The following is a 27,417-nucleotide window of genomic DNA, read 5'->3' as shown; positions in this document are numbered from 1 at the left end:
AGCTCCATTCCTTCTCTCTCACTGCCTCCTAACATCCCTATCCCTTTATGGAATGTCATAACCAAGTGGCTGGGATAGTATACCGGAAAATCTGTGTCAAGTATAGCCTGGAAGTCCCAAGGTCAAAGTGGGATAGGAATAGGAATGGTGGAGACTGCCCTATAATTAGCTGAGACAGAAGCTAATATTTGGTTTCTGAAAAGTGCAGAACAGCCAAATAATTTAACATAAACCTAAATGTAATTTTTTACATGATCATGTAAATGTACAAATTTTAAAAATTTCTTTTAAATGTGGCCGAGGTTGATCTAAGGAGAACACATTTTTTATTTGGCACCTTGGACACAGACAAGCTTAAATGTGTAAATCTACTGTTGAATTCACAGGCATCAGAAAAAATGTGGTGAAAGAGGGACAAGTTTGTTTTCCTTGAGGGAGGTGTTTTTGTGTTTGTCTTCTTATGTTGCATTTGTGTTTAATTTGTTGGATGTTGCTAGTTCCCTGTAAATTCTCAGTGGAATGCCCTAGTAAAATAATACTAAATAGATAAAAGAATCTATTAAGCTACAATTCTGAACTACAATCACTATATGTAGTTATCAGTATTCAGGTATTGCCATAGATTAATATTACATTAATAGTTTTTCCACAATGGACAGAAAGTTCCATTGCACATCTACTGTAGTACTCTCATGAACATTCCAGGTAACCTAAATTACTTTGCAAAAAAAAATTTACACTTTTTTCTGAGTATGAATTTTTGAAAACTGATTTTACCAAAATTGTGGTTCTACTAGACCGGTTAAACTGATGTTTATGTTGTAACATGGAAAAACAGTAACACACAGTTATAGGATATAATCCTATAACTGTGTGTTATGGTCATGCCGCTATCACAGATGCTCCAAATACATTTGATAGTTTCTAAATTAAGCTTACAAGCATTATATCCATTATATAACTGTGGGTTATAATTGTAAGCACACTGAGTGCACTGCATCAAAATAAATCCAATTAGATCATGAAACAAACAGGACAACACAAAAAAGTAAAAGACACTTTTATTATCAGAAGTGTGTGTATAAAACCGTACACTGTGGATGGTAAATCCATGTCGCTCTGATAGAGAACAAATATATTTGACACCTGTCATGATGAGACACCATAAAATCACTCCAGCAGAGAGACCTCATGGAAATATGCTCCCAGCATCTTGATTCCCTGAATGTAGTTTGATCTGAAAACGGAGAAATAAAACCATGATCATAGTTTGTGATTGAAAGCCTCAACAAGAACTTCTGTCTTTACGTTTAACTATCACTCATTTTAACAAGTAGAAGAATATTTTAAGAAGTAATATGGAGATGATGAACATGAAGCTGTTCCTTTACCTCAACATTTCCGCTGTATTAGAAAAAGTTTCTATTTGCTATACATTTCAAAGGAAGTGAAACGCTGGGCGCTGTGACAAACCTGTTGAGCTTTTCATTCTGAGAGTGAGCTCCGTCATCGGAGGATCCTACAGGAAGCAGCATGACGTTACGGCCTGTGGCCTCCTGGAAGGTCAGGGTGACCGGGATGCTGCCGCCCTCACGAGTCAGATCAGGCTCGACCCCAAAGACTACAGCACAGCAAGGAGGAGAAAACAGGAAAAGCAGTCAAAATGTGTAAAAAATAAACAGCAATAAGACTAATTGTAATATCTTTGTTGTCATTGCACATGTACAATGAAATTGTATGCAATCCCATCAGTGCAAATATCTGAAAAGGCTTAATAATATGTCCACAAAAATATATAATATATATTAATAATATATTTAAAAAGTATATCTATATATATATATATATGATATATATATTATATATATATATATATATATATATATATATATATATATATATATATATTATATATTATATATATATATTATATATTATATATATATATATATATATATATATATATATATATATATATATATATATAGACAGACAGACAGACACACACACCACACACCACACACACACACACACACACACACACACACACACACAGTGTATCACAAAAGTGAGTACACCCCTCACATGTCTGCATATATTTAAGTATATCTTTTCACGGGACAACACTGACAAAATGACACTTTGACACAACGAAAAGTTGTCTGTGTGCAGCTTATATAACAGTCTTCATGTAGAGCAACAATTCATCTTTTAAGATCCTCAGAGAGTTCCATGAGGTGCCATGTTGGAACTTTCAGTGACCAGCATGAGAGAGTGTGAGAGCTGTACTACAAAACTGAACACACCTGCTCCCTATGCACACCTGAGACCTAGTAACACTAGCGAGTCACATGACATTTTAGAAGGGAAATGACAAGCAGTGCTTAATTTGGACATTTACAGGTGTAGTCTCTTAGGGGTGTACTCACTTTTGTTGCTGCTGGTTTAGACATTAATGCCTGTATATTGAGTTATTTTGAGGGAAGAATAAATTTACACTGTTATATAAGCTGCACACAGACTACTTTTCATTGTGTCAAAGTGTCATTTTGTCAATGCTGTCCCATGAAAAGATAGACTTAAATATCTGCAGAAATGTGAGGGGTGTACTCGCTTTTGTGATACACTGTGTGTGTGTGTATGTATATATAAATACTGCATGATTCATTCTCTTAAAAATTACACACTTCCATCAGGCTTCCTTAATATTCTAAGTATACAACTCATTTAAACTTTGTATCAAGATAACAGTAGAAATAAGTGGGAATACATATTATTGAGTGAACTGACCCTTTAATCACAGAGCTTTTGTCATTAAGGTCCTGTTTACCTGTTTTCATGGCCTTTCTTCCTGCCATGTAGTGCGGGTGGTTGAAGTCAGACACCCAGGCTCTGGCCCCGTGGCCCATGTGCACTTTCAGTTTGTTGGGACTTCCCAGTTCAGCAAACTTCTTCTGCAGATGATCAATGACCTTGATGAGAGAAAAAGAAATTAGACGTCTGGCTGCATTTATGCAAAAACAAACTGGAGCTGATCTTCAACTGTTTCCAAGTGGCCAAGAGTCAAGAGATTTAAATACCAAAAACTAAATACATGGCTTTGTCAATGTTAATTCAGAGTAAATTCACTATCTAGATGATTTAAGTGTATTGGAGGGAACTCTTTTTGATAAGATTACACAAAACAGCATTTATGATTATTATAAACAAAGAATTAATAGTAGCCAAAGGGTTATTTATAATATTTCAGTGACTCCATCTGTTTCAGCTGACAGATTGTCTTTTTCATTTTCTTTATTGTTCTTTTTTATTTGGCTCGTTATATGCACAGGTCAAATTCTCAATAAATCTTTGCAAAATTTCAGCTGCAGATGCAATATCCTGTCCTAAAAAAAGTATGACTGAGCAAATCATCTGAGCAACAAGCTACAATTAAGCATGTTGTTGGCACAGTCACTAGTTTTTCATTCCAGTGGTAGATATGCAAAACAACCTCTGCTACCCTGTGACTACTGTACTCGAATGTAAAAAGATGACCTGATGTACAGTGGCTTGAAAAAGTATTCATACCCCTTGAACTTTTCCATATTTTGTCACATTACAACCACGAACATAAATATATTTCACTCAAATTTAATGTGAAAGACCAACACAAAATGGTATACAACTGTGAAGTGGAACGAAAAGTATACATGATTCAAAACATTTTTTACAAATAAAAAACTGAAAAGTGCGGTGTGCAAAAGTATTCAGCCCCCTTTTCTCTGAGTGCAACCAATTGCATTCAGAAGTTGCCTGATGACTGCTAATGACTAAAAAGAGTCCACCTGTGTGTAATCTAATCTCAGTACAAATACAGCTGCTCCGTGACGCCTCAGAGGTTGGTTAAGAGAATATTGGGGAGTAAACAGCATCATGAAGTCCAAAGAGCACACCAGACAGGTTGTCAGGCCGTCCACCTAAACTGACAGGCCGAACAAGGAGAGCACTGATCAGAGATGCAGCCAAGAGGCCCATGGTGACTCTGGACGAAATGCAGAGATCCACAGCTCAGGTAGGGGAATCTGTCCACAGGACAACTATTAGTCGTGCACTGCACAAATGTGGTCTTTATGGAAGAGTGTCAAGAAGAAAGCCATTGTTAAAAGAAAACCATAAAAAGTCCCATTTGCAGTTTGCCAGAAGCCGGAAGGAACAAGGTGTTTTGGTCAGATGAGACCAAAATTGAACTTTTTGGCCAAAATGCAAAACGCTATGTGTGGCGGAGAATTAACACTGCACATCACTCTGAACACACCATCCCCACTGTCAAATATGGTGGTGGCAGCATCATGCTCTGGGGCTGCTTCTCTTCAAGTTGGTCAGAGTTGATGGGAAGATGGTTGGAGCCAAATACAGGGCAATCTTGGAAGAAAACCTGTTGGAGTCTGCAAAAGACTTGAGACTGGGGCAGAGGTTCACCTTCCAGCAGGACAACGACCCTAAACATAAAGCCAGGGCTACAATGGAATGGTTTCAAACAAACATATTCATGTGTTAGAACGGCCCAGTCAAAGTCCAGACCTAAACCCAATCGAGAATTTGTGGCAAGATCTGAAAACTGCTGTTCACAAACGCTCTCCGTCTAATCTGACTGAGCTTGAGCTGTTTTGCAAAGAAGAATGGGCAAAAATTTCAGCCACTAGATGTGCAAAGCTGGTGGAGACATACCCTAAAAGACTTGCAGCTGTAATTGCAGCAAAAGGTGGTTCCACAAAGTATGACTCAGGGGGGGCTCAATACTTTTGCACACCACACTTTTCAGTTTTTTATTTGTAAAAAATGTTTTGAATCATATATAATTTTCTTTCCACTTCACAATTGTATACCACTTTGTGTTGGTCTTTCTCATTAAATTCCAGTGAAATATATTTATGTTTGTGGTTGTAATGTGACAAAATATGGAAAAGTTCAAGGGGTATGAATACTTTTGCAAGCCACTGTAAGTGTTATATGCCATCAGTGTGAGCTATCAGTGTTTACCTGCTTCTCCACAACTTTGGGGTCCATGTCAGGAACAAGGCGGATGGAAAACTTGCCGATGACCTTGCGGGGGATAACCGTCTTGGCTCCTGCTTCAGAGAAAGCCCCCTCAATACCATGAAGTGATAGAGATGGGTATCTCCAACGGTGCATGAGGATTTGCTCCTACAGTGGCAAAAATAAAGAAAACGAGGTTCAAATGAGTGTGAGTGACCCAAAACAATACACTGCATTTCCATCGATGAGTGATATGAGTGACATAAATAATTTTCTTGCCTTAGTGTCATGCAGCAACTGGCAAACTCCCACATCTTTGCAGTACTCATCCAAGTCAAAGTCGATCTTCTCATACAACTTTTGCTCATCTGCTGTCAGAGGGGCCACGCTGTCGTAGATCCCAGGAACCAAAATCTTCCCCCTTTTGTCAACAAGGCAGCCTGTGTAGGAAGTCACAAAGAAAAGATTGAAACTCCAAACAGTTCAACGAGAGATATGTTTGTGACGATAGTCTGCCGTAAAATAAGCTTAATGAAACTCAAAATCTAAATTATTAGTTTCACTTGCCCATAAGTGCAATGAGGTCAGTCATGGCCTCATGAACAGAACCACCAAACACCCCTGAGTGTAAGTCCTTCCCACCACACTCCACCTTTAAGTTGGAAAGTAAACCATCACTTTAAAGTTTGTAAAAAGATTAAGTGTGCCTCTCTTATAATGAAATATTACACAGGACTTTACCTCAGTGAAGAAATAGCAGATTCCTCTCAGACCGTAGGTGATACAGGGTTTGCTCTTGCCCAGCCAGTAGTTGTCAGAGATGCAGACGTAGTCCACGTCTTTAAAGAAAGTGTCCTTTCTAGAAAACACAAGATCATCCAGGCCCTCAGATCCAGATTCCTCCATCCCCTCAAAGCAGAATTTGATGTTGATGGGAAGCCATGCAGCAAGAAGAGAGAGAGAGAGAGAAAGAGAGAGTGAGAGAGAGAGAGAGAGAAGAGAGAGGAGAGAGAGAGAGAGAGAGAGAGAGAGAGTCAGGGGAAAACAACAACAAATACAAAACCATTAACAAGCCTCAGTGTGCACAACAAAATCAGCAGAATTAAATTTGGTCACTGGTTCAAGTTAAAATTCAGTGTCACTGTGAATCTGTATTCCTCACTTTCTAGAGTTCAAATAGTGGAAATAAAGCTGACATTTTTAATTTAGCTAATAACTCCCTGCACATGCCAACTGTTGCTCTTTAATGTCCAGCCTTTGCTATGACGAGATCTTTCCTTTAACAGATTAAACTGTCCAGTAGTATTCAGGGAAAGCAAAGGTGATTAAAACAACACACAGGTGGCATGCTTCAGTTTAAACATTACGTGATACTTTCTTAAGACAATTCTACCACAGGACCTTTGACCAGGACATCTACTGCTGACAGCTCTGAAGCGATCGAAATCAGTGGTGTACTTTAACACAGAGATAATGCATTTCTAAGAATGATGCTTAATCAGAGTTTGGTACTACAGTCATGTAATTTGTCATATTGTAAAGCTTCTTTATTATCAACTTATTCTAATTATGCTTATTAATATTTAATATAATTATGTATGTTTTACATTTCTCACAATTAATCTTACTAATGATAAAAACTGAAGAAGTCGTAGCAGAAAGCAAAAAGTAAGGAAAAAAGGCCTTAAATTAACTGCAGGCTTGTGCACAGTTGAGACTACAGGGCAGGTTGAATTTCTGCAAATAGGCCAAAAATATATAATTTTAATGTGATATAAATGGCTCATATCTTTTCATAATACAATGCTGTATAACAGCGATTCTGCATTATTACTATTGTACAAAAACAACAAAACAAAACCGTGAATAAATTCTAAATAGAGGTAAATATTTCCACATCCTAAAATAAACCGTCACACCTCCATACATTTCCACTTCGTTACACAAACAGCATTCGTTTCAGTAAATTCAAGTCAATATTCAGCCACACCCAACCTACTATTTTAAGCCACTTCAGAGATTTTTTTTTTTTTTTGGATGCACTAAATCACTGCATCATCTTATAGTGTATCTGGACATAAAGAAAACACAGCTTAAATCTGACAAAAATAACTGTACCTTTCCAATCTTCTGATACGCCTCAATGCAGTTAAACCAGGCCAACACTGGACCCTTGTCATCAGTAGATCCTCTTCCATAGAGCTTACCTACAAAAACAAATACATATATTTTTTTTTTTAGTTTAAAGGTTCTAATGAGAAGTTTTGGTGTTGCGAAATTATTCAATTCCTGTAAATGTCATGAAGGTTGTGTTTATTACAACATCAGGGCACCACAGGCACCGTCATGAAATCATGACTTAGATTATGTGTAAATATATGAAACCCTTGTTCATGATTAAAGTCTGCATCAGGTTTTTGTAGAACATAATGTAAGCGACACTGACACAGCTTAACAGGCAGGAATGAGACGGGGAGAAGAGGACGTGGCACATTGTGTCAGCTGACTCTCACCAGAAAGCACACTAGACCAAATATGCTGGATTTTGTAGCTTAAAAAAAAAAAAAATAAATAATGCAACATAAGAACCTAAAAGAAAAGCAGAAAATAACTAGGTTACCTTGCACAACACACGCAACACAATCAACTAAAAAAATCCTAAAAATAAAGCATAAACACCCATTCAGGAATGCTGCAACGACTTGGTTATGCACAAAGAAATGCAGAGTACGTGAAGTAAAGCATTATGTGCTTTAATACCACCTGTCATGACTAAGTAAAATGCTTCACTTGAACCTGTTTTGCCATTTCACAAGCTGAGTGCATTCCAAGTGCTTCTTAAAATAACTTTACAGGTTCAATTTGACCTGAGAAGATTGCGCATAAGAATGCAGCTCTAACATAAAAGATGAGTTCATTGAGCATTGAGCTGGAAACATGTCGCCAGCTTATGCGACCACATGGATAAAGCTTATTAAAGCTCGATTTTAAATACAATATAAGCTATCTAACCACCAAAGACAGAGTTTGACGTTGTTATTCGTGTTGCAGTGAGATGGCACCTTTAATTAGCATATTGTAATGACCCTTGTCCCTTCCTGTAAACTATTAGAAACACACTCTACCTTCCAGCATTCACACACCACTCTCACTCTCATGCTCATGTTACACTGCTGATTGGATTTGTTTTTGTTCTCTGTAATCTCAGAGGTTTTTAAACCACTAAAACACTGTGACCTCATCAGGTTGACACAATGCTCTGATAGTAACTGACGAGCTTTGTGTTACTCTGTTCTAGTTCTTCTTGTTCTTTGATTTTAGTTTTGCCATCTGGCGTGTCTACAGGATTTGTACTGTAGGTCTTTTTTTTTTGTTCCCCCATTCATATTTGATACTATAAGTTTGCCAAACCAAAAACTGGCTGATGTAACTGTTACATCAAACAGCTGGCAACAGTAGCCTTGAAGTTGTAGTTGTCATCTAGTTTTACAAGCCCAAAGTGTGTTCCAGTTGACTTCAGTTACTCAAATAACTTTCCAGCTCATACAGAAGCAGCTCTAAGGTTACTTTTACAGGATGCAGGCCAAAAAATATTTTGCTCTTACCATCTTTCTCCACCAGAGTGAAAGGCTCTGTGTCCCAGCCGTCGTCAATATTGGCTGGCTGAACATCGAGGTGACCATAAATGCACACAGTCTTCTTGGCTGGGTCTGATCCTAAGCACCCCAGGATGATAGGAGGCAGGGGGATCTGCTCTCCTGTGTGAAGCTGCACAAATGAAACTTAATCTGAGTGAAAGTATAAAAACGAGGCCTATTCTGTGGTGAAAATTAAGCAAAAATGCAATATACAAATCTTTAATACGTTAACAAATGCAAATGTAGCCAGTGCAACACCTCCTGCTTGCCGACGTCCACCAGCTCCACTGTCCCCCCCAGCCTCTCGATGTCCTTGGCAGCCGTCTCCATCATTTTTTTGATCTCCCCACGCTTCTCAGGCCAAGCAGACACACTCTGGATACCTACCCATTCAGCAAGACGCTGAGGACAATTTAAAAAAAAAGAAAGAAAAAAAGAAATTGCAGTGGGTGTTTTGTGAATTTTGCTCATATTCTCCATCAAAGAAATGAGCCACGGTGAGTAATTCTTAGAACATCAGGCCTTCAACAAAAAGTACCTACAGCTCCAGTTAACATATCACTGAATCTGATCAGGAAAACTGGTTTTACATTTAGAACATCTGGCACCTACATTAGTGCCAACTTAAATGCTCTCTAGCTGCAGTAAATTAAAATATTTTTTATGCTTGATCTGCACATACCTGCACATACAGGTCCTGGTGTTCGTCCACATACTTGAAAAGTTCTGTGAGGTGAGCCATTTTTACCAGCGACAGGAGCTGAGGGTTAAACAAGCAGACTGGTGTGAGACTACCTCCGGTTTGCGCTATCTTATGAGAGGACAAAGAACACGCCCTCCTGCAAACCTGCTGACTGTTGCTGTATTTGTAGCTCCTGTCATGACATCAAGTCATGAGATTTCCAGACCAATTTGTTTCACATCATAATTTTGCAGCACTATAGCCACAGCTGATCAGCACTTTAATGGAAGGCTTTCAGAACAAAAAAGTGAGAAAATGTCACAAAGCCAGTGTCTACTACACACTTATCAGATAACCTGAAGAGCCACAGCTAATGCAGTAAATTAATTAAGGTAACTGAAACTTCGTGCATTATGATTCATTCACTGATTGAACTGCACTTTAAATGCAGTTAAACTTCATTTACCTGTCACAGGAAGTATAATCTGGTCTCTTGGTGCCTCAGACGTGTGTGCCAACCAAATATTATAATCAGATCTGCACAAAAAGAACTAAATGAAGTTTATATGTATTTATTAGTATTAAAACAGTAGTTATCAGCGTCTGATTGACAGCGAGAAGGATATCATTTGTTTCATTTCACTAAAAACAACAACAAAAAACACTTTTTGTGAAGAAAGCCACAAATGATTGAACTGTGTCACGCTGGGTATAAATACATCTGCAAATAAGCTATCGAAATTTCAGCTCACAAGGAGGCTATTTTTTCCACAGGTATGAATATAGGCGTGCACTGAAACTCTGGCTCGCCCTTTCTCAGCATGTTTCAGGACCAATCCAAACCATCATAAATGTAATATTTTCATGCAAATAAGCATAGGGGCTTGGAGGTAACATAGTTACTAGATACTTATTTTAGGGGTGAATTACTCGCCTAGACTTTTAATACTAGCAAGTTTTGTGCACCGTACTATTACGCACGAAAAATGAGGTAAAATCGCAAGAGAAGTGAAACTAAGTTGGCTAATAGCTAAGCTAAGCGAAAGCGGAATAGGTAACGGGTCATAGCGGTTATATCTGCTGAGTGGTTTAACGTGACCGAGAACTAGCCCTCTGCTGAACACTGCTTTGGTCATTTCTGAACTACAAAGAGACATTTAAATCTACTAGTACCGTTTATCAGACTTACTTTGTATTTATTCCAGACCAGCTGATGCAAGCACGTGACTCTTGTCAGCTGACAAACACTTCCAGGGTTTTCTAACGACAGACAAATCAGTGAACTGAATGAAGAAACAAAAACGGGTTTTTATCGTGGGGGGAAGCGATACATACAGTTCAGAAAGCCAAAAAAAAAAGTTTTCATGGCGCAAAGAATTGTGGGTCATTGGCAGCTAACGCGTCATAGTCGTCCAAAGACATTTTAGAGAAGAGTTGCATCAGGAAAAAAAAATAAATTACCATCGCAAATGTGCTCATTTTTTAAAGACAAAATCAAAATGGGTTTGTGTTGATCCCTGACTTTTAAATGTTTTCCCTCCTCAGTATATTCTATTACCCAGCTGTGCGGTTGCAATTGTTCCGTTGCATTTTTGTTTTGTATGTTCAAGTTCAAGCAATAAAGTTGGGAGGAAAACCCATTTAGGAAAGGAGCCTGACTCCAAACCCATGTTTACTCCCTTTACTGTTAAACAGTAATGCACTTTATGTGGAAAGGAAAACATTAAGCTCAAATTTTAGAGGGGTGAACTTTTTTTTTTTTTTTTTTTTTTTTTTAAAAAAACAATGTAGTTACATGTGGGTGGTTATATCTTTAACCTGATTTCAAAGAGTGCATTTCAGGGAGTTCTAAAGATTACTGACAATCTGATGTAACCAGTAACTGAAGAGTTTATTCAAACAACATTTAATTTCATGCATTTCCTGCACATATGCGCACAGCAAAATGAGTCTTTGATTTAACAGTTTCAGCAGTGACTGATGCCACTTTATACATTTCACAGTGCATTGAGAGCCCATGGTTCTGCTGTAGTGAAGGCTGAACTCGACCAAGGCTCCACCTCCTGGCTTTGCACCAACAGCTCCTCTTCCACACCTTGCTCTTCAAATTTTATTCCAAGGCCAGTAATCATTACTTGAGCTGTTGTGCTCTGAAAAGATTGTTAGTAACCAAAGACAAGCACTACAGTTGCCTTAGTGCTATAAAAGCAAGTTCAGTTGCATGCAACTAAACCTAAGCAAAGTAGTCAAGTTTACCAACTTTGGTTATTTTACTTGAAAAACCATACAAAAAGGAATCCATCTGCCAAGCATTTCCATTACATAACATGTTCTGCAGCTTTTGAAGATCAAGTACCAAATTCTTTACTTAAGTGTCAGTGAGGTAGCTCAGTGTGGATCTGGAAACAGGCTTTTACACCAGTTAAACTTTATAGTGAAAGAAATGAGACCATGTATACTGTATAAAATCTTTTATTTCTTCATTGTTAAATCCCATTCAGTTTCCACAAACCCTTACTGAACCTGGAATTTAGTCAATATTTTACCACTTATTTAAAAAGGTCTAGAACTTTTGAGACTCACCCTCCCAGCAAAGCATCGCTCATCACATCTCTTTTCTGCTGGCAGACACACTTCTGCAGAGCACATGAAATAAATCTGGCAGGGAATGACCCACCATGTGAGTAAACTTTTCAAAGCAAGGTATACAGTAATTTTAAGAACAGTCATCTTAAAATCCAGACAGTATGTACTGCAGAGGGCATAGTTTTAACTTAATGAGTGATTAGTCAAAGGTAAACAGGAAGTGATCCAGTGCAAGTGACCTCTGAATGTAGAGGCACTGAACAAGACCCATATGACCAAATACTGACTTATTCTTCATTTAGATACTTGTTTGTTGTTTGATCCATAAACTGGAAGGCGCTCACTATAAAGCGTCTCTCATTATTTTCTCCAAGAAGGTTGCTGACTTCAAGTATGGACACATGTGGATCATGAGGATTGGCGCACCTACAGACAGAAGCACAACTTGCAGTTAGAAGTCCAAGCTGACCCTGAATCTCTAGATAGTTAACGGTTATGCTTACCCTTCATAAATGAGAACCAGAGCATTTCTTGCAGACCGAGGATATGCCAGACAGTAATTGACAAGAATTACTGCATCCATTTTAGGAGAGCTGAGGCGCAATTCAAGATACACAGGGCGGCCGAGGAGCAGCCCCAAGGGCTGATGGTGATGATCATAGAAACCTGAATAAGTCTCATCTGGTGGAATGGAACAGAAGTGCATTTTCACTCCAGCCAAGTTAAAGAAAGACTGCTTATGTAGTTTAAAAAATAAATAAAAAGACACCTGACCTTTAGCAATTCTCAACTCAACACCATATAAGCTGTTGGAGGTGACTGAAGATGGCATACTGGAAGGAGGGGACTTGACCATGTAGCCAACACTAGCCATTGACTGAGCAGTGCCCCATCTGTTGTAGCGACACTCAATCAGGAATCTATGAGAACAGCAAAACTCATGACCAAGTGCCAATCTACAACAACCCAATTATACTTTTGCTAGGATCACTACTTTTGGTTAAAATTGTGCTTGCATGTTTAAACGGCATAATTCACTAACCTGAGTGGATCCGTTCTTGTGATTACGCCATACTTTAGGTTCAGAGCGTGGACAATACTCTGCACTTCAGCCAGGTAAATCTTCAACTCACCAACATCCTGTCAAGTTGTACTGAATTTACCGGCTGAGGTGCCATTTACAATACCAGCCAGGTCATTAAGAGGCAAGTGCATGCTTAAATTAAAAAAATAAATAAATAAATAAACCTGTACATCTTTTAGAGGAAATGCATAGTAGTGACAAGTTGATTCAGGAAAATAATGCGATTGCTTGCAGGGTTCACAAATCACTATCAGACACACACCCCTCAGTTTAAGCTGCAAAAATGCCACTCCCACATGTCAGTGCTGCTGTCCACTATCCTGGCATCCACCTGCAAGCTGTAGGGACATTTATTCATCGCACCCCAATTTTTGGGTTAACAGCTTCCTCCACAGCTGTAAAGTCATTTCAAATGTGAACCCCTCAGCTGTTGCAGTGGCAGGTCAGGATGAAAGCTGCTCATGATCATGATTTCATTAACCCATCTTATTAAAACACCATTGACCACTAAATCCCAAGCAAGCAATAGATATCAAGTACAATACAAAAGACATCCAGTTTTGGCTAAGGTTGCATCCCCAAAAAGTCAAAGCATTCCTATGAAGTTGATCAAGTGCCACTAGACTCAAACCGCACTTTTTAAATAAAAACCAAAAAAAAGAAAGAAAGTAACTTACATAAGAATGAGTTCCACATTCTGTCATTTTGAACTTGAAGATGGCAACCCGGTTGTTAACAATGACTGGTTTACACTGTGGATTACCAGGAATAACCAGCTTGGTGGGGTCCACAGGGATGGATGCAGAGTTGTGCCGAATAGCAAAAACAAAGTGTTGATCGACTGCACTCTACAGGGAGGATGGGGAAAACCAAGAGAAAAGCCACTCAAGTTTTACATAAGTTACAAATGCTAAATTTAGACCATCAAAACCAGAGCCTTACCCTCCAGTGGGTAGTAGCAGACAAGTGTTCTCAAATCCACGCAGCATCCCATCGCCTGACAGTCTGAGATAGATATTTTCTTGTGACCACATCTCACCTGCTCTCCAGCAGGGACTGCACAGTCTGAAATTCAAGAAGGGGGGGGGGGATGTCAGTCTGATGTGTGCTAAACATTGTCAAAGCAACTTGTACAAATCACTCACTTTGTCTTAATGTTGGTGATTGTGGTAATGCTGGTTTTGGCGCTTGAAGAACTAATTCTGATTCAAGTGGTACTTGTCCTAGTGGTTCTCTGGTTAGTTTAATGCACATCATGGGGTCGCCACTTGCACGTGGCGACATGTCTGGTTCAAACTTCTGACAAGATGTGGTAGAAACTCGTTTCTGACCAAGCGTATCAATATACAACAACTGCAGACTGAAGCCATCAGTCTGAAATGATTGGAAAAATAAAGTTTTAAAATGAATTCCAATTAAGATAATGATCCAAGGTAGCTACTATCAGTAACATACATGTTGCTCCACATTGCACCCACTGAAGGGCACAGTTAAGATGTTTGTCAGAAGATCCACTTCATAACCACAACTTTCTGGGGCATCAACAATAGGCAGCAGACGGTCCTCAGAGCCTGGGAGGGAGTAAAGAATGCCAGAATTTGAACATATTCAGGAACGTTAACATTAAAAAAAAAAAAGTTAAAAAAACAAAAAAAAAAAAAAAAAAAACAAGTACATACCAAACACCTTAACCTCACTCAACTGTCCAGTTGGCAGAGTAATTTGGAAGCCAGTTTCACTGCAAACCACTTCTAGATCAGAAGCAATTGGATTGCAACTGCCCAGCCAGCTCTTTGGAGGCTCATCTTCAAATTTTACCTGAAACCCACCATCTGTAGCGCTGGCAAAGTTTGTGGGTCCATAATCATCTATGTCCAAGTCATCATAGTCAACGTCAGGATCAAAGTTTTCACTAGTGGAAACACCTTCAGCTTCAATAACTGCATCTTCAAGAATTTTTGTTTCACCATGGTCAAGGCCACTTCTGTCATCTGGACAAGAGGGATGGTCATTATGTCACTGATAACTGGTCAAAAACTACTCAGTTATCAGATATATGAGGAGAGGAATAGGCTCTAAATGCACTCGACCTATAAAAGCAGCATTTTGGTGAGGTCTGCCTGATCTCGGGTCACTAAACTACACAGTGTTTTACCATTAGCAGTCAGACATTACCCTTAGTAGAAGCTATTAGTTATACCAGATCAAGGGAGGTTTCACAAAAAACAAAAAAGGCAAAAACAGTTAATTCACTGCTAATTAAGTCAACTGTAGAGCACCTGAGGGGAGGAAAAAAAAAAAACACACACACACACACACACAACACACACACACACAACAGCAGCAAAACTCAAGTGCCATAAGCATCAAGTTTCCTACAACCCAGGAAAATATTATGTGCTGAAACTGTTTACCTGTAGGCTCCAGTGGTTCGCCCGTCTCAGTCTCATACAAACTGCGAAGCTGAGTTTCGTTTATGCGCTCCCATCCTCGGACTGACACCAGCAGCAAAGTCCAAGACAGGACGATTAACAGCTCGAGCCTGCACCCAGCCATTCACGTGAAAGCTCCCTTGCAGCTACAGAGCACCTCGCGCCCTGCTAGAAGTACTGAGTTCAGCTTAATTGATTGCACCTGTCTGCAGCTAATTTTCACCTGCCGGTCAAATATGGATACTATTTTTAAGAAAAAATAAGGAAAGTTGTTTATGTTAATGTGCCTATGACAGTATTTGTGCCTATGATAATTAAAAAGTCCATGGGAGGTTGAAAATTTTTTTTTTTTTTTTCGAGTCAAAATTTTGGGTTATCATCTCAAAATCGCGGGTTACGATCTTAAAGTTTCAACTTACTAACTCAGACATTTTGAAATTATATTTTTTTTAAAATGAGAAAAAATAACTTGAAATTTGAATATTAAGTTAAAAAAAAATTACAGATGGCAAAAACAAACACAAAATCCAGTATTTTTCAGAGACGGAAACAACTTCCTTTTTTTACCTGTTCACTTATTCCTTGCTTAGGTTGTTGTTACTTTCATTGTATACTTTTTTATTGCCTTTTTACTCAGTGGGTTTGGTTCAGATCAGTTCATTATTAAAGGCCCACCAACTTAATGTTTTTAAGATGGCGCCACTGTGTACGGCCTTGCCGTACGGCCCCTGCCGTCAGCTGTTCTGTGTATGTTTGCTGTCGCTCTGTCCTGGTAGTCATCTGCCCAGATGTCTCGCTTTGATCACCTACGATCGGCAGACACTTCTAAACCTCCAGTTTGTTTTGGTACCAGCATATACTGTAAAGAAAAACTCAACGATTTTTCCTCCACACCTATCGGATGTACCTGAGAATTTGCGCGGCTGCCCAGTGCTCGGTCCCCAACAAACGCCAGAGGAGACGCGGAAGCGTGGAGGTATCGCGGTGCGGGTCAAACTTACCTGAGACTCCTAGGTTTGTCTGTTCATTACCCCCTGGATGGTGGTCTTTGCCGCCTCAAGGCTGTTGGGCTGCCTGTGGATTTCGGGCGTCGCTGGATCAGGCCGATTGTCCCACCTGTCATCCTGGAGACTCGGCGTCCCTCGTCCTGGCGCAGGATGCGGGATCGTGGAGGCGGCGTTAAACCATGCTAACCTTCGCCTGTTGAAGCGGGCCCCGGCCTCAGCTAACAAGGATCTGGACATCGGATGGCCCTACTAAATGCTAGATCGTTAGCCAACAAACTTTCCTTCTCAATGACTTTTTCATCGCACAGCAGTTGGATTTATGTTTGTGACTGAGACGTGGCTTCATGCTGGTGAGTCTGCACCTTTTTCCGAACTTTTACCTCCCGGCTGTTCTTTCTTCAGCTCCCGCGGATCTCTGGAAAAGGTGGAGGACTTGCTTCAATATTTAAATGCAGTTTTCGCTGTCGTCAGGTCTCGGCAGACCTGTTCGCCAGCTTTGAACTGCAGCTGTTGGAGATAAACTCTTCCCCCTCGGTGCTCTGCGCGGTGATTTACCGACCACCGAAGTGCACGAAGGACTTCATCGGTGACTTTGCTGACTTGCTGACGGGTCTCATACTAAAATATGACCGTATTTTTAATTGTTGGCGACTTTAATATTCATGTGTGTTGTGAGAGTGGTCCACTGGTTAAAGAATTTGCCTCGCTTATTGACTCTTTTAACTTAACACAACTCGTGTGTGGTCCCACTCATGAAAAAGGTCACACACTGGATCTGGTGTTGTCTTATGGACTTAGAGTCTGCATCACAGGGATACGTGACTGTGGTATATCGGACCATTTTCCTGTTTTATTTACAGCAGCGCTCCCCAGCTCTGGGATAAATAGAGTATCCTCTACACGTCGTGTGCGCTTGGTTAACTCTTCATGCGCTGCTGATTTTGCAGCTGCTTTTAAAAACTCTGACTTAAGCAATTTGGATTTTTGCTTGAGCCTGAATACCGAGGACTTCACTAACTCTTTTATATCTGCTTGCACTGCTGTACTGGACTGTATTGCCCCTTTTACAACCAAACGCACCAAACCTTCCTCCCAGCCCTGGCTGGATGAGACAACCCGCGCTCTCAGACGTGAGTGCAGACGCGCTGAGAGAAGGTGGAAAAAGGATAAGCTCCATGTCTCCTTAGAGATCCTGCGTAACTGTTTATTGAAATACCAGAAAGCAGTAAAATATGCAAAGTCTGCTTATTTCTCTAACATTGTTTCAAGTAACAGTCACAGGCCTCATTTTCTTTTTAGTGTTTTTAATTCACTCACTGATCCTCGCTGTAATGTGAACCAAGCGAAGGTCTGTCCTGCACTGTGCGAAAACTTTAAGAAATTTTTTGTGGAAAAAATTTCTGCCCTCAGGCCTTCATCACCTCAGGCTGAAACAGACTCATCTGCACCTCCTCCCAGCAGAGCTGTCTTTGAGCAGTTTGAGCCTGTCACACTCTCTACACTAAAGGAGGTGATTCAGAATATGAGACCTGTAAACTCTCCCACAGACTGTGTTCCATCTCGCCTTTTTAAAGAGGCTTTTGATTCAGTGGGACCAACTATCCTCGCTCTGATTAACAGTGCGCTTGCATCTGGTTGTGTTCCAGCTGCCTTTAAACATGCAGTTGTACAGCCTCTAATCAAGAAGAAGAACCTTGACCCTGATGTTCTTTCAAATTACAGACCAATTTCTAAATTACCATTTTTATCCAAGGTTCTTGAAAAAGTTGTTTTTAAGCAACTTCAAGCATTTTTAAGTGAACATGGAATGTGGGAAAAGTTTCAGTCAGGTTTTAGAATGCGTCACAGCACAGAGACGGCTCTTTTAAGAGTTTTTAACGATCTGCTTTTAACTGTGGACTCTGGTAGTCCTGCAGTTTTAGTACTTCTAGACCTGTCAGCTGCCTTTGACACTGTGGACCACGAGATCCTTCTATCCCGCCTAGAACATGAAATTGGCATTAAAGGCACGGTTCTGACTTGGTTCAGATCATATCTTACTGATAGAAGTTTCTCTGTCCATCTAGGAAACTGTTTTCTACCACAGCAAAGCTTTCTTGTGGAGTGCCTCAGGGGTCCATTCTGGGCCCAATTCTTTTCTCATTGTATATGTTGCCTCTAGGGTCGATTTTTAGGAAACATAATATTTGTTTCCACTGTTTTGCTGACGACATCCAGGTGTATATGTTAAAAGTCCGTGCCCTCATTTGGCACCTACGTTACCCATGATGCACCTGTTTACTTTGTAGTTCTACTCGCTCGTAGGTAGCCAGGTTTGTGTGCTTCGGTGGGGCTCAGTGCCGTGAGAACAGCATCCACGGAGCAGGAATCGCCATCCACTGCCAATCCCCTTTTAACCTTGTGTGTATGAGTGCTGTGTGCGTTCTTATGATGTAAGTATAGTTTTTTGACCCAAATTGGTGTTTAATTTAGGTATTAGCTCAGGTGGTAAAATTGTCCTCGTATCTTATCCGCCTACTGCTTCTGCATTGGCTTACTTAAGACAATAACTTAAGTTCTGTATTATATTTTGACAAGTATGCCCTGATTATAATAGCAACTGTTAGATTTACCGTTCATTTCACTTTCTGATAATTTTCGTCACGTGGCGTATACGGCACTTAGTCGATAATTCATGTGTGGTGTTATGTTGCCCTCTATGGGATTTTCAGTGCTACTGCAGGTCATTTTCATACTGCATCCATGTGAAGCTGTAGTCCACTGATATGGTTATTAATATACACTTTATTGTTCGCTTTCTGTTTCAGATGACCACACACACACACACCCACACACGCACACCTCTACGCACCTAGAAATACTTACAACAACCTCTGTACCCTCATCATTTCCCATGTACCTGATTCTATCGCCTCCTCAATAAACCCTCTAAGCGGCACCACTGGAGTTGGCCTATTCCTTCTGACCGAGGAAGATTCAGTTGACGAGCGATCCGCAATCAGCACACATTAGACGCACACAGTCTCTTACAAGTGGTCCTTCGAGCCGGATGTGCTTATTGGTTGGATCAACAACATGGCAACTCCCAAGGATAAAGCTTCTCAGGAAAAGAGTCATAAGCACAGTCCCCGTCCACACAGGAACAGGAAGCTTCCGGGACATCTGGCGGAATATGAGCATGACGTACCTGATCCAGAGGAGTCAGAGTCATCTACCAGCAGCAGTTCAGAGGAACCTAACAAGGAGAAGATGCGAAGATGGGAGAAGATGGAGGCCGTTTTGGGCAGAGTACTGGAAACGATGAGTGAGATGCAAGTCACTATGAAGGAGACCAGTGGCACACTAACCAAGCGTGTGGAGCAACTGGAGCGAACATGTAAGTCATGCAGCCCTCTCCTGCCACATGCTCATGCTCCACGACATGATAGAGCAGAATCCCTTCCTGCATTCCTTCTAACACCACAGCCTAGCAGTGTGGGCATGCACAACAGCCGTGGCCCTGATCAGCTGAACACCCTGGCACCAGAAAGGCAGGGCAACAGAACACCAGTGAACCTACTGAGGCCAATAGAACCGGCTGCACTCTTACCAACACAGCAGGCAAACCTCTTGGTGCAGTCAGCACCATGGCCAGCTTCACGGCCTCTAGCTTGATTAACCAGCCAGCTCTATCGCTACTGGAAGTTCAGTCAGCTCCACAGTCAGATGCAGCTGAAGCACCACAGCAGATGATTCAGCCACGGCCAGAGCCTCAACCTGTACTTCAACCCAGAGGGAATACGGCCTTCCAGTCTGTAGGTCAGCCTGTACTTCAGCCCCTCCATCGCCAAGGGGCCCTCCCGTTTATCCAGGTATCCAGGTAGCGTCGTTACCAGCTCCACCTCCTAGAGGGTGTCATATGATACAGCCTGCTCTACAACCTGTCATTCAAGTAGCACAATCCATGCCGCTCCGGAGGTGCGAACCGCATCAGACTGAGTCCCTATACAGTCAGAGGTACCAACATCCACAGCCTCCAAGCAGCTCCAACCAGATACACTCTGCACCACCAGACCCCTACCCAGCTTCTGCTACACCCCGGTATCAGCCACCACAGGGAGCGGCAGCACAGCAGACCTATAGCCAGCATTATGCAGCTGCACTTGCTGATTCGGCTACCACCACGACTCTGCTGCCTCTCGATCACCGCCTGCGGCATACCATGCACCAGCCCCCCTACTATCTACAGCGGAAGTTAACCATCCAAACCTGATGGAGATGATTGTTGCATCATCATATGGCATTCCAAAGCCCAGACTGGTAACATTTAAATCAGGGAAAGAGAGTGATTTTGCACTATTGAAGAAAGGACTGGACAGCCTACTCAGGCCTCATGCACACCTCACAGAGGAATATAAATATCACATCCTGCTGGATCATCTCGAGCATCCATGTGCTTTACAAGTGGCCAGGCGCTATATCCATGACCGCACTCCCTACACTAGTGCAATTCAGGCTTTGGAGCAGAGATATGGACAGCCTAGACAGTTGGTCCAGAGTGAACTCAGTGCTATACTTAACTGCTTGCCTATTAAGGCAGGTGACCCTCAAGCATTTGAAGATTTCTCCCTGGCAGTATCTAGCCTAGTAGGTCTCCTCAGTACTATGGACGATGTAGCAGCCAGTGAGCTCCAGTGCGGTTCACATGTAGACAGGTTACTCACCAACTCCCTCCTAGCTACAGAGACAGCTTCATTGAGTACTGTATCACACGTGGCATCATACGCACTGGCAGTAGCCGCACATACAACATGTATGACCTCTCTGAATGGCTCGAGCGCAAGTCCCAAGTTCTTCAGCTGTCAAGGCAAGCCACTCAGCTACAGTCATCAGACAGACCACGCCCAGAGAGGAGTAACCCCCGAGCCTCCGCAGGGTCTAAAGCACTGAGTAAGTCCACATCCATATACTATGGCTCAGATCCTACTCAGACACAGCCAAAGACGGACACTAAGGCACAAGCTATTAATCCTTCTTCCCCTTGTAAGAAGAGACAGAAGTTTAAGCCATATTGCCCATACTGTGAAGGAACAGAGCACTACCTCAGTGGCTGTGTAGACTTTAAGAAGCTAGACCTCACAGCTGTAGCCACCTGGCTAAAGGATAAGTCCAAATGCTGGCGCTGTGGCCGTAAACACACTCCGGAGCAGTGCACTCTGAAGAAGCTGTGCAGCACCTGTGGAGAACAGCACTTATTAGTGCTTCATGACCTGGCTGAAGCTAGGAGGCGGGACCCTAACATCCTAACAGTGAGCACCAGCAGAGTGTTTCTGGATCCGGTCAGTCACTCTGGCCGGGTGATGCTCAAGGTTGTGCCCATCCAGTTACACCATCAAAGGAAATCTCTGAACACACATGCTCTCCTCGATGATGGATCAGAGAAAACCATCATACTCCCAGCTGCAGTTAAGTTATTAGGCTTATCCCCAGACGAGGAAACACTGTCTCTGCGCACCATCCGTCAAGATGTGATTCATATAAATGGAGGCTACATCTCATTCCAAGTGTCTCCCAAGGCTAAACCCAAGATACGTTATAACATCACACGTGCCTTTACTGCCCAACAGCTCAGCCTAGCTGAACAGTCATGTCCAGTGGAGCTCTTGAAGGAGAAGTATCGCCACCTACGGCAAGTGCAGGTTGAGGGATTCAACCGGATACAGCCTCTAGTGTTAATCGGTTCAGATAACGCTCACCTAATAACTCCTGTCCGTCCAGTCCTGCGTGGCCCAGCCCATGGACCTGTCGCTGTTTGCACCAAGCTAGGGTGGGCCATCCAAGGTCCAAGCAGTAGCATGCCTACACAGCAAGGGGAGGCGCACTGCCTGAACATATCATGCCTTTCTCCTGCCGAAGCCCTGCATCAGGATGTACAACGTCTGTGGCAACTAGATGCTCCCATACATAGACCCGAGAAGGAGGTCACGCGCTCAAAGGAGGACAGACAGGCCATAGCCATGTTGGAGGCCAAGACCAGCAGGGTACCTGTGAACGGTGTAGAGAGATATGCCACCCCCCTGCTGAGGAAGAAGGACTTTCCGCTGATGCACGTCCCTCCTGACGTAGTTAAAAGCCTGCTGAGATCCACAGAGCGTAAGCTGATTAAACATCCTGATCTGGCTCTCACCTACAACCAGGAGATCAAGAGGTTGGTAGATTCCGGTTATGTGGTGAAGTTGACTCCAGAAGAGATCCATGGCTCTACTGAATCTTGGTATGTACCACACCACATTGTGCATCATAACAACAAGGCACGAGTAGTCTTCAACTGCTCCTTTGAGTTCCAAGGGAACGTCCTTAATCACTACCTCCTGCCCGGCCCTCCTCTGGGGCCTACACTGCTGGGTGTACTCCTCCGGTTCCGCCAGTATTCGGTGGCAGTGAGCGGAGACATAAAAGCCATGTTTCACCAGATCTGCCTGCTTCCTGAAGACTGCCCCCTGCTACGGTTCCTGTGGAGAGATGGTGAAACAGAGAGGCCCCCAGACGTATATGAGTGGAGAGTCTTACCTTTTGGGACAACGTGTAGCCCCTGCTGTGCTACATTCGCCCTTCAGAGGCATGTGAAGGACCACAGAGACACCCACAAAGACATCTATGACTCTGTCCACACAGCCTTCTATGTAGACAACTGCCTGCAGTCCCTTTCTACCCCACAAGAGGCCAAGTTACTCATTGACAGAATGAGAGAGCTGCTCCTCCAAGGTGGATTTGAGATACGACAGTGGGCCAGCAACCTCCCTGAGGTGGTTGCCCATCTGCCCAGCACGGCCAGGTCAGAAAGCTGTGAACTGTGGTTAAACTTCAAAAGCCTCGATCCACAGGAGTCAACATTGGGTCTCAGCTGGCACTGCCCAACTGATGTCCTGGGATACAAGCACCGCCCAGTGTCCTACACGACGGTCACACTGCGCAATATTTACAAAGTGCTCGCCAGTCAGTATGACCCATTGGGTTATATCTCCCCCTACACCACAAGAGCAAAGCACATTGTGCAGGCCCTGTGGAACACAGAGAGAGGATGGGATGAGCCCATAGAAGGAAACCTGCTTCATTCCTGGCTCGAATGGGAGAAGGAACTGCCTAATCTCCAGCATATCACCATCCCTCGATGCTATAGTCCTTTTCACAACAGCAGCGGTGCTACATATGAGGCTCACATCTTCTGTGACGCCTCTGAGAGGTCCTATGGAGCAGTGGCTTATCTCAGAGTAACAGAGCAGCAGGCACACATCTCCACCTCCTTCATCATGGCACGTTCAAGAGTTGCACCCCGCAAACAGGTGTCAATTCCCAGACTGGAGCTGTGTGCAGCGTTGACGGGAGCCCAACTAGCGAAGGTACTCCAAACTGAACTCTCACTACCACTGGACTCTGTCTACTTGTGGACTGATTCTACTACAGTGCTGCAGTGGATCCAGTCCAGCTCATGCAGGTACAAGGTATTTGTGGGGACTCGGATTTGTGAAATACAGGAGTTGACTTCCCCAGAACAGTGGGGGTACGTGAACTCTGATGAAAATCCAGCAGATGACATCACAAGAGGGAAACCACTGTCAGAGCTCACTGCCTCCAGCCGTTGGTCACAGGGCCCACACTTCCTCACCCAGACTCCTGACACCTGGCCAAAACCCCCGACAGAGTTCCCAGACTGTGGCAGTGAAGAACTCAGAAAGACCGCATTCTGTAGCTTCACATCTGTATCTCAGAGCCTACCAGATCCCGCACAGAGCACTTCACTAGAGGACTTGATTCTAGCCACTCACCAATCACTGCATGGGGTGGCTGCGACCTCCTACACTGCTACTGAGCGGCTGGAAGCAGAGACCGAGCTGCTTCGCTTTGCACAGAAGGACAGCTTCCCAGAGGAGGTCCAAGCGCTCCAAGCAGGCAACTCTGTACGCTCAAGCAGTCGTCTCAGTGCTCTTTCCCCTGAGTATGACAGCCTCAGTGGACTGATCCGAGTGGGAGGCCGCTTGCGTCAAGCCATGGATGTGGACCCTGACAGCCTCCATCCAGTTGTGTTAGCACCTGATCACCCTCTGACTCACCTCATCATAAAGCACTATGATGCTCAGCTGCTTCACCCAGGTGCAGAGAGACTCTATGCAGAGATAAGGCGCACCTACTGGATCCTTAGAGGTCGCCAGGCTATTAAGAAACATCAATACCAGTGCATGGACTGCAGAAGATGGCGTGCCTCACCTCCTACACCAAAGATGGCAGACCTTCCCTCAGCTCGGCTGAGACTGTACAAACCCCCATTCTGGTCCACAGGGGTCGACTGCTTTGGACCGTATCTGATTAAGATTGGACGTAGGAGAGAAAAACGCTGGGGGATCATCTACAAATGCCTCACCACTCGATGTGTTCACTTGGATCTCCTCCCTAGCCTTGATACTGACTCTTTCCTGATGTCATTACGCAGGTTTATTGCTCGCCGGGGGAAGCCGTATGAGCTGTGGTCCGACCGAGGCACCAATTTCAAGGGTGGCCACAGAGAACTACAGAGCGCCTTTGAAAAAATGGCCCCAGAGCTGCAGCACCAGTTGGCAAAACAGACCATCAACTTTAACTTTAACCCACCGCATGCTCCTCACTTTGGGGGAGCCTGGGAAAGAGAAATCAGGTCAGTCAAGTCAGCTCTACAAGTCGTCCTAAAAGACCAAGTCATGGCAGAGGAAGTCCTCCTAACAGCTCTCATAGAGGTTGAAGGCATTCTTAACTCTAAACCGCTAGGTTATGCCTCCTCTGATGTGGCCGACCCAGACCCCATCACGCCAAACCTTCTGTTAATGGGGCGGCGGGATGCAGGACTACCACAGGTAGTGTATGGTCCTCACGATGCCCTGTCTAACAGGAGATGGAAACACAGTCAGGTGGTCAGTGATCATTTTTGGAAGCGCTTTATCCAGAACTACCTCCCAGGGCTCCAGTTGAGACCGAAATGGAGGAAATCTACTGATAATGCCGCTGTGGGACAAATTGTGATGATCGTTGACTCTAACCTTCCCAGAGGACTGTGGCCAGTGGGGACCATCACCAAGGTTTTCCCTGGGACAGATGGCTTTGTTCGAGCTGCTGAGGTGAAGGTTAAAGACAATATCTACGTTCGCCCAGTAACCAAACTGGTGGAGCTCCCTGAAGAGCCTGAAGACCTAAGTTGTACTTCTCCAAACTAGTGGACTTTTGAATGAGTGTATTTGCTTGCAAATACAGGGGCGGCTGTTAAAAGTCCGTGCCCTCATTTGGCACTACGTTACCCATGATGCACCTGTTTACTTTGTAGTTCTACTCGCTCGTAGGTAGCCAGGTTTGTGTGCTTCGGTGGGGCTCAGTGCCGTGAGAACAGCATCCACGGAGCAGGAATCGCCATCCACTGCCAATCCCCTTTTAACCTTGTGTGTATGAGTGCTGTGTGCGTTCTTATGATGTAAGTATAGTTTTTTGACCCAAATTGGTGTTTAATTTAGGTATTAGCTCAGGTGGTAAAATTGTCCTCGTATCTTATCCGCCTACTGCTTCTGCATTGGCTTACTTAAGACAATAACTTAAGTTCTGTATTATATTTTGACAAGTATGCCCTGATTATAATAGCAACTGTTAGATTTACCGTTCATTTCACTTTCTGATAATTTTCGTCACGTGGCGTATACGGCACTTAGTCGATAATTCATGTGTGGTGTTATGTTGCCCTCTATGGGATTTTCAGTGCTACTGCAGGTCATTTTCATACTGCATCCATGTGAAGCTGTAGTCCACTGATATGGTTATTAATATACACTTTATTGTTCGCTTTCTGTTTCAGATGACCACACACACACACGCACACCTCTACGCACCTAGAAATACTTACAACAACCTCTGTACCCTCATCATTTCCCATGTACCTGATTCTATCGCCTCCTCAATAAACCCTCTAAGCGGCACCACTGGAGTTGGCCTATTCCTTCTGACCGAGGAAGATTCAGTTGACGAGCGATCCGCAATCAGCACACATTAGACGCACACAGTCTCTTACAGTATATGCCCATCAAACTGAACAGCAGAGATCCATGGGAACCCCTGCTGAACTGTCTAAGTGACATCAAGTCCTGGATGAGAAACAATTTCCTAAAACTTAATGAAAGCAAAACCGAGGTCATATGCTTTGGTAAATTTGACCCCTCAAGCTACTCCTCTGGCACTCCGAGTCATTTGGCTCCTCACTGTCGTGATGCTGTGAAAAATCTGGGTGTCATTTTAGATAGTAGTTTTAAAATGGAGAAGCAAGTAAGTGCTGTTACCAAAATCAGTTTTTACCAACTCAGAGTCATTGCCAAGGTAAAACCTTATCTCCCACAGCAGGACCTGGAAAAAGTTATTCATGCTTTTATTACTTCCCGCCTGGACTACTGTAATTCTCTGTACTTTGGCATAGATCAATCATCTGTGCGCCGCCTGCAGGTAGTCCAGAATGCGGCAGCTCGTCTTTTAACCGGTTTAAAAAAGCATGAACACATTACCCCAGTCCTGTCATCCCTTCACTGGCTCCCTGTCCGTTTTAGAATCGATTTTAAGATTTTATTGCTTACTTTTAAAGCCTTAAACGGACTGGCACCTTTGTATCTGTCTGAGCTGCTTCACTGTCACACCCCTGTAAGAGCTCTGAGGTCATCGAACCAGCTGCTCTTACAGAGGCCTAAAACTAGACTAAAACAGAGAGGTGATCGAGCTTTTGCAGCAGCAGCACCAAAGCTATGGAACGATCTACCTCTCCATATTCGCACAGCTCAGACGATACACACATTTAAATCTCTATTAAAAACACATTTCTTTTCCTTGGCATTTGGCTGCAGTGCTACCTCCTTTTAGATTGTTTTATGGTATTTTATGGTACTTGTTTTAAACGTTTTAATTTTTAATTTTCTTATGTTATTTATTGTTCTTA

The 27,417-nt window shown here is 42.8% G+C and overlaps 2 protein-coding genes across 4 annotated transcripts; both read right to left on the bottom strand.

The window, feature by feature from the left end:
• Positions 1–1,044: 1,044 nt before the first annotated feature.
• cndp2 (carnosine dipeptidase 2) lies at positions 1,045–10,695 on the bottom strand. Of its 3 annotated transcripts, none has more exons than XM_030740797.1 (13): positions 10,529–10,695; positions 9,806–9,890; positions 9,340–9,417; positions 8,916–9,059; positions 8,625–8,787; positions 7,137–7,226; positions 5,761–5,960; positions 5,587–5,671; positions 5,299–5,459; positions 5,023–5,187; positions 2,831–2,972; positions 1,474–1,621; positions 1,045–1,237 (listed from the first exon to the last, which is right to left on the bottom strand). In XM_030740797.1, exons 3-13 carry the CDS (start codon positions 9,397–9,399, stop codon positions 1,171–1,173), a joined length of 1,425 nt encoding a protein of 474 aa, XP_030596657.1. In that variant the 5' UTR covers positions 9,400–9,417; positions 9,806–9,890; positions 10,529–10,695; the 3' UTR covers positions 1,045–1,170. The 3 variants fall into 3 exon arrangements, with proteins under 3 accessions (XP_030596657.1, XP_030596656.1, XP_030596658.1); XM_030740796.1 differs by having other exon boundaries at positions 9,806–9,876; XM_030740798.1 differs by lacking the exon at positions 9,806–9,890.
• Positions 10,696–12,197: 1,502 nt separating this feature from the next.
• Positions 12,198–15,565, bottom strand: LOC115788613 (zona pellucida sperm-binding protein 4-like). Its single transcript, XM_030741719.1, has 10 exons — positions 15,424–15,565; positions 14,689–15,000; positions 14,465–14,580; positions 14,155–14,383; positions 13,952–14,074; positions 13,687–13,850; positions 12,968–13,065; positions 12,700–12,845; positions 12,429–12,606; positions 12,198–12,351 (listed from the first exon to the last, which is right to left on the bottom strand). The coding sequence occupies exons 1-10, from the start codon at positions 15,563–15,565 to the stop codon at positions 12,213–12,215; spliced, it is 1,647 nt and encodes a 548-aa protein (XP_030597579.1). The 3' UTR covers positions 12,198–12,212.
• Between the last annotated feature and the right edge of the window lie 11,852 nt (positions 15,566–27,417).

This window comes from Archocentrus centrarchus, chromosome 11 (assembly GCF_007364275.1).
Source record: "Archocentrus centrarchus isolate MPI-CPG fArcCen1 chromosome 11, fArcCen1, whole genome shotgun sequence".
NCBI lineage: Eukaryota > Metazoa > Chordata > Actinopteri > Cichliformes > Cichlidae > Archocentrus > Archocentrus centrarchus.
The sequence above is the reverse complement of the archived record's forward strand: the minus strand, read 5'-3'. Positions and strand labels throughout refer to the sequence as shown.

Bases quoted from the DNA above. Each gene is read 5' to 3' on its own strand.
- LOC115788613 (XM_030741719.1), bottom strand. From the start codon at position 15,565: ATGGCTGGGTGCAGGCTCGAGCTGTTAATCGTCCTGTCTTGGACTTTG. The intron at 14,581-14,688 runs GTATGTACTTGT...ACTCCCTCCCAG, and splicing joins GAGTGAGGTTAAGGTGTTTG to GCTCTGAGGACCGTCTGCTG. The intron at 14,384-14,464 runs GTATGTTACTGA...CAATCATTTCAG, and splicing joins GGTGCAATGTGGAGCAACAT to ACTGATGGCTTCAGTCTGCA.
- cndp2 (XM_030740797.1), bottom strand. From the start codon at position 9,399: ATGGCTCACCTCACAGAACTTTTCAAGTATGTGGACGAACACCAGGAC. The intron at 5,460-5,586 runs GCAAGTGAAACT...CTTCCTACACAG, and splicing joins TGACCTCATTGCACTTATGG to GCTGCCTTGTTGACAAAAGG. The intron at 1,622-2,830 runs GTAAACAGGACC...GCTGTGCTGTAG, and splicing joins AAGAAAGGCCATGAAAACAG to TCTTTGGGGTCGAGCCTGAT.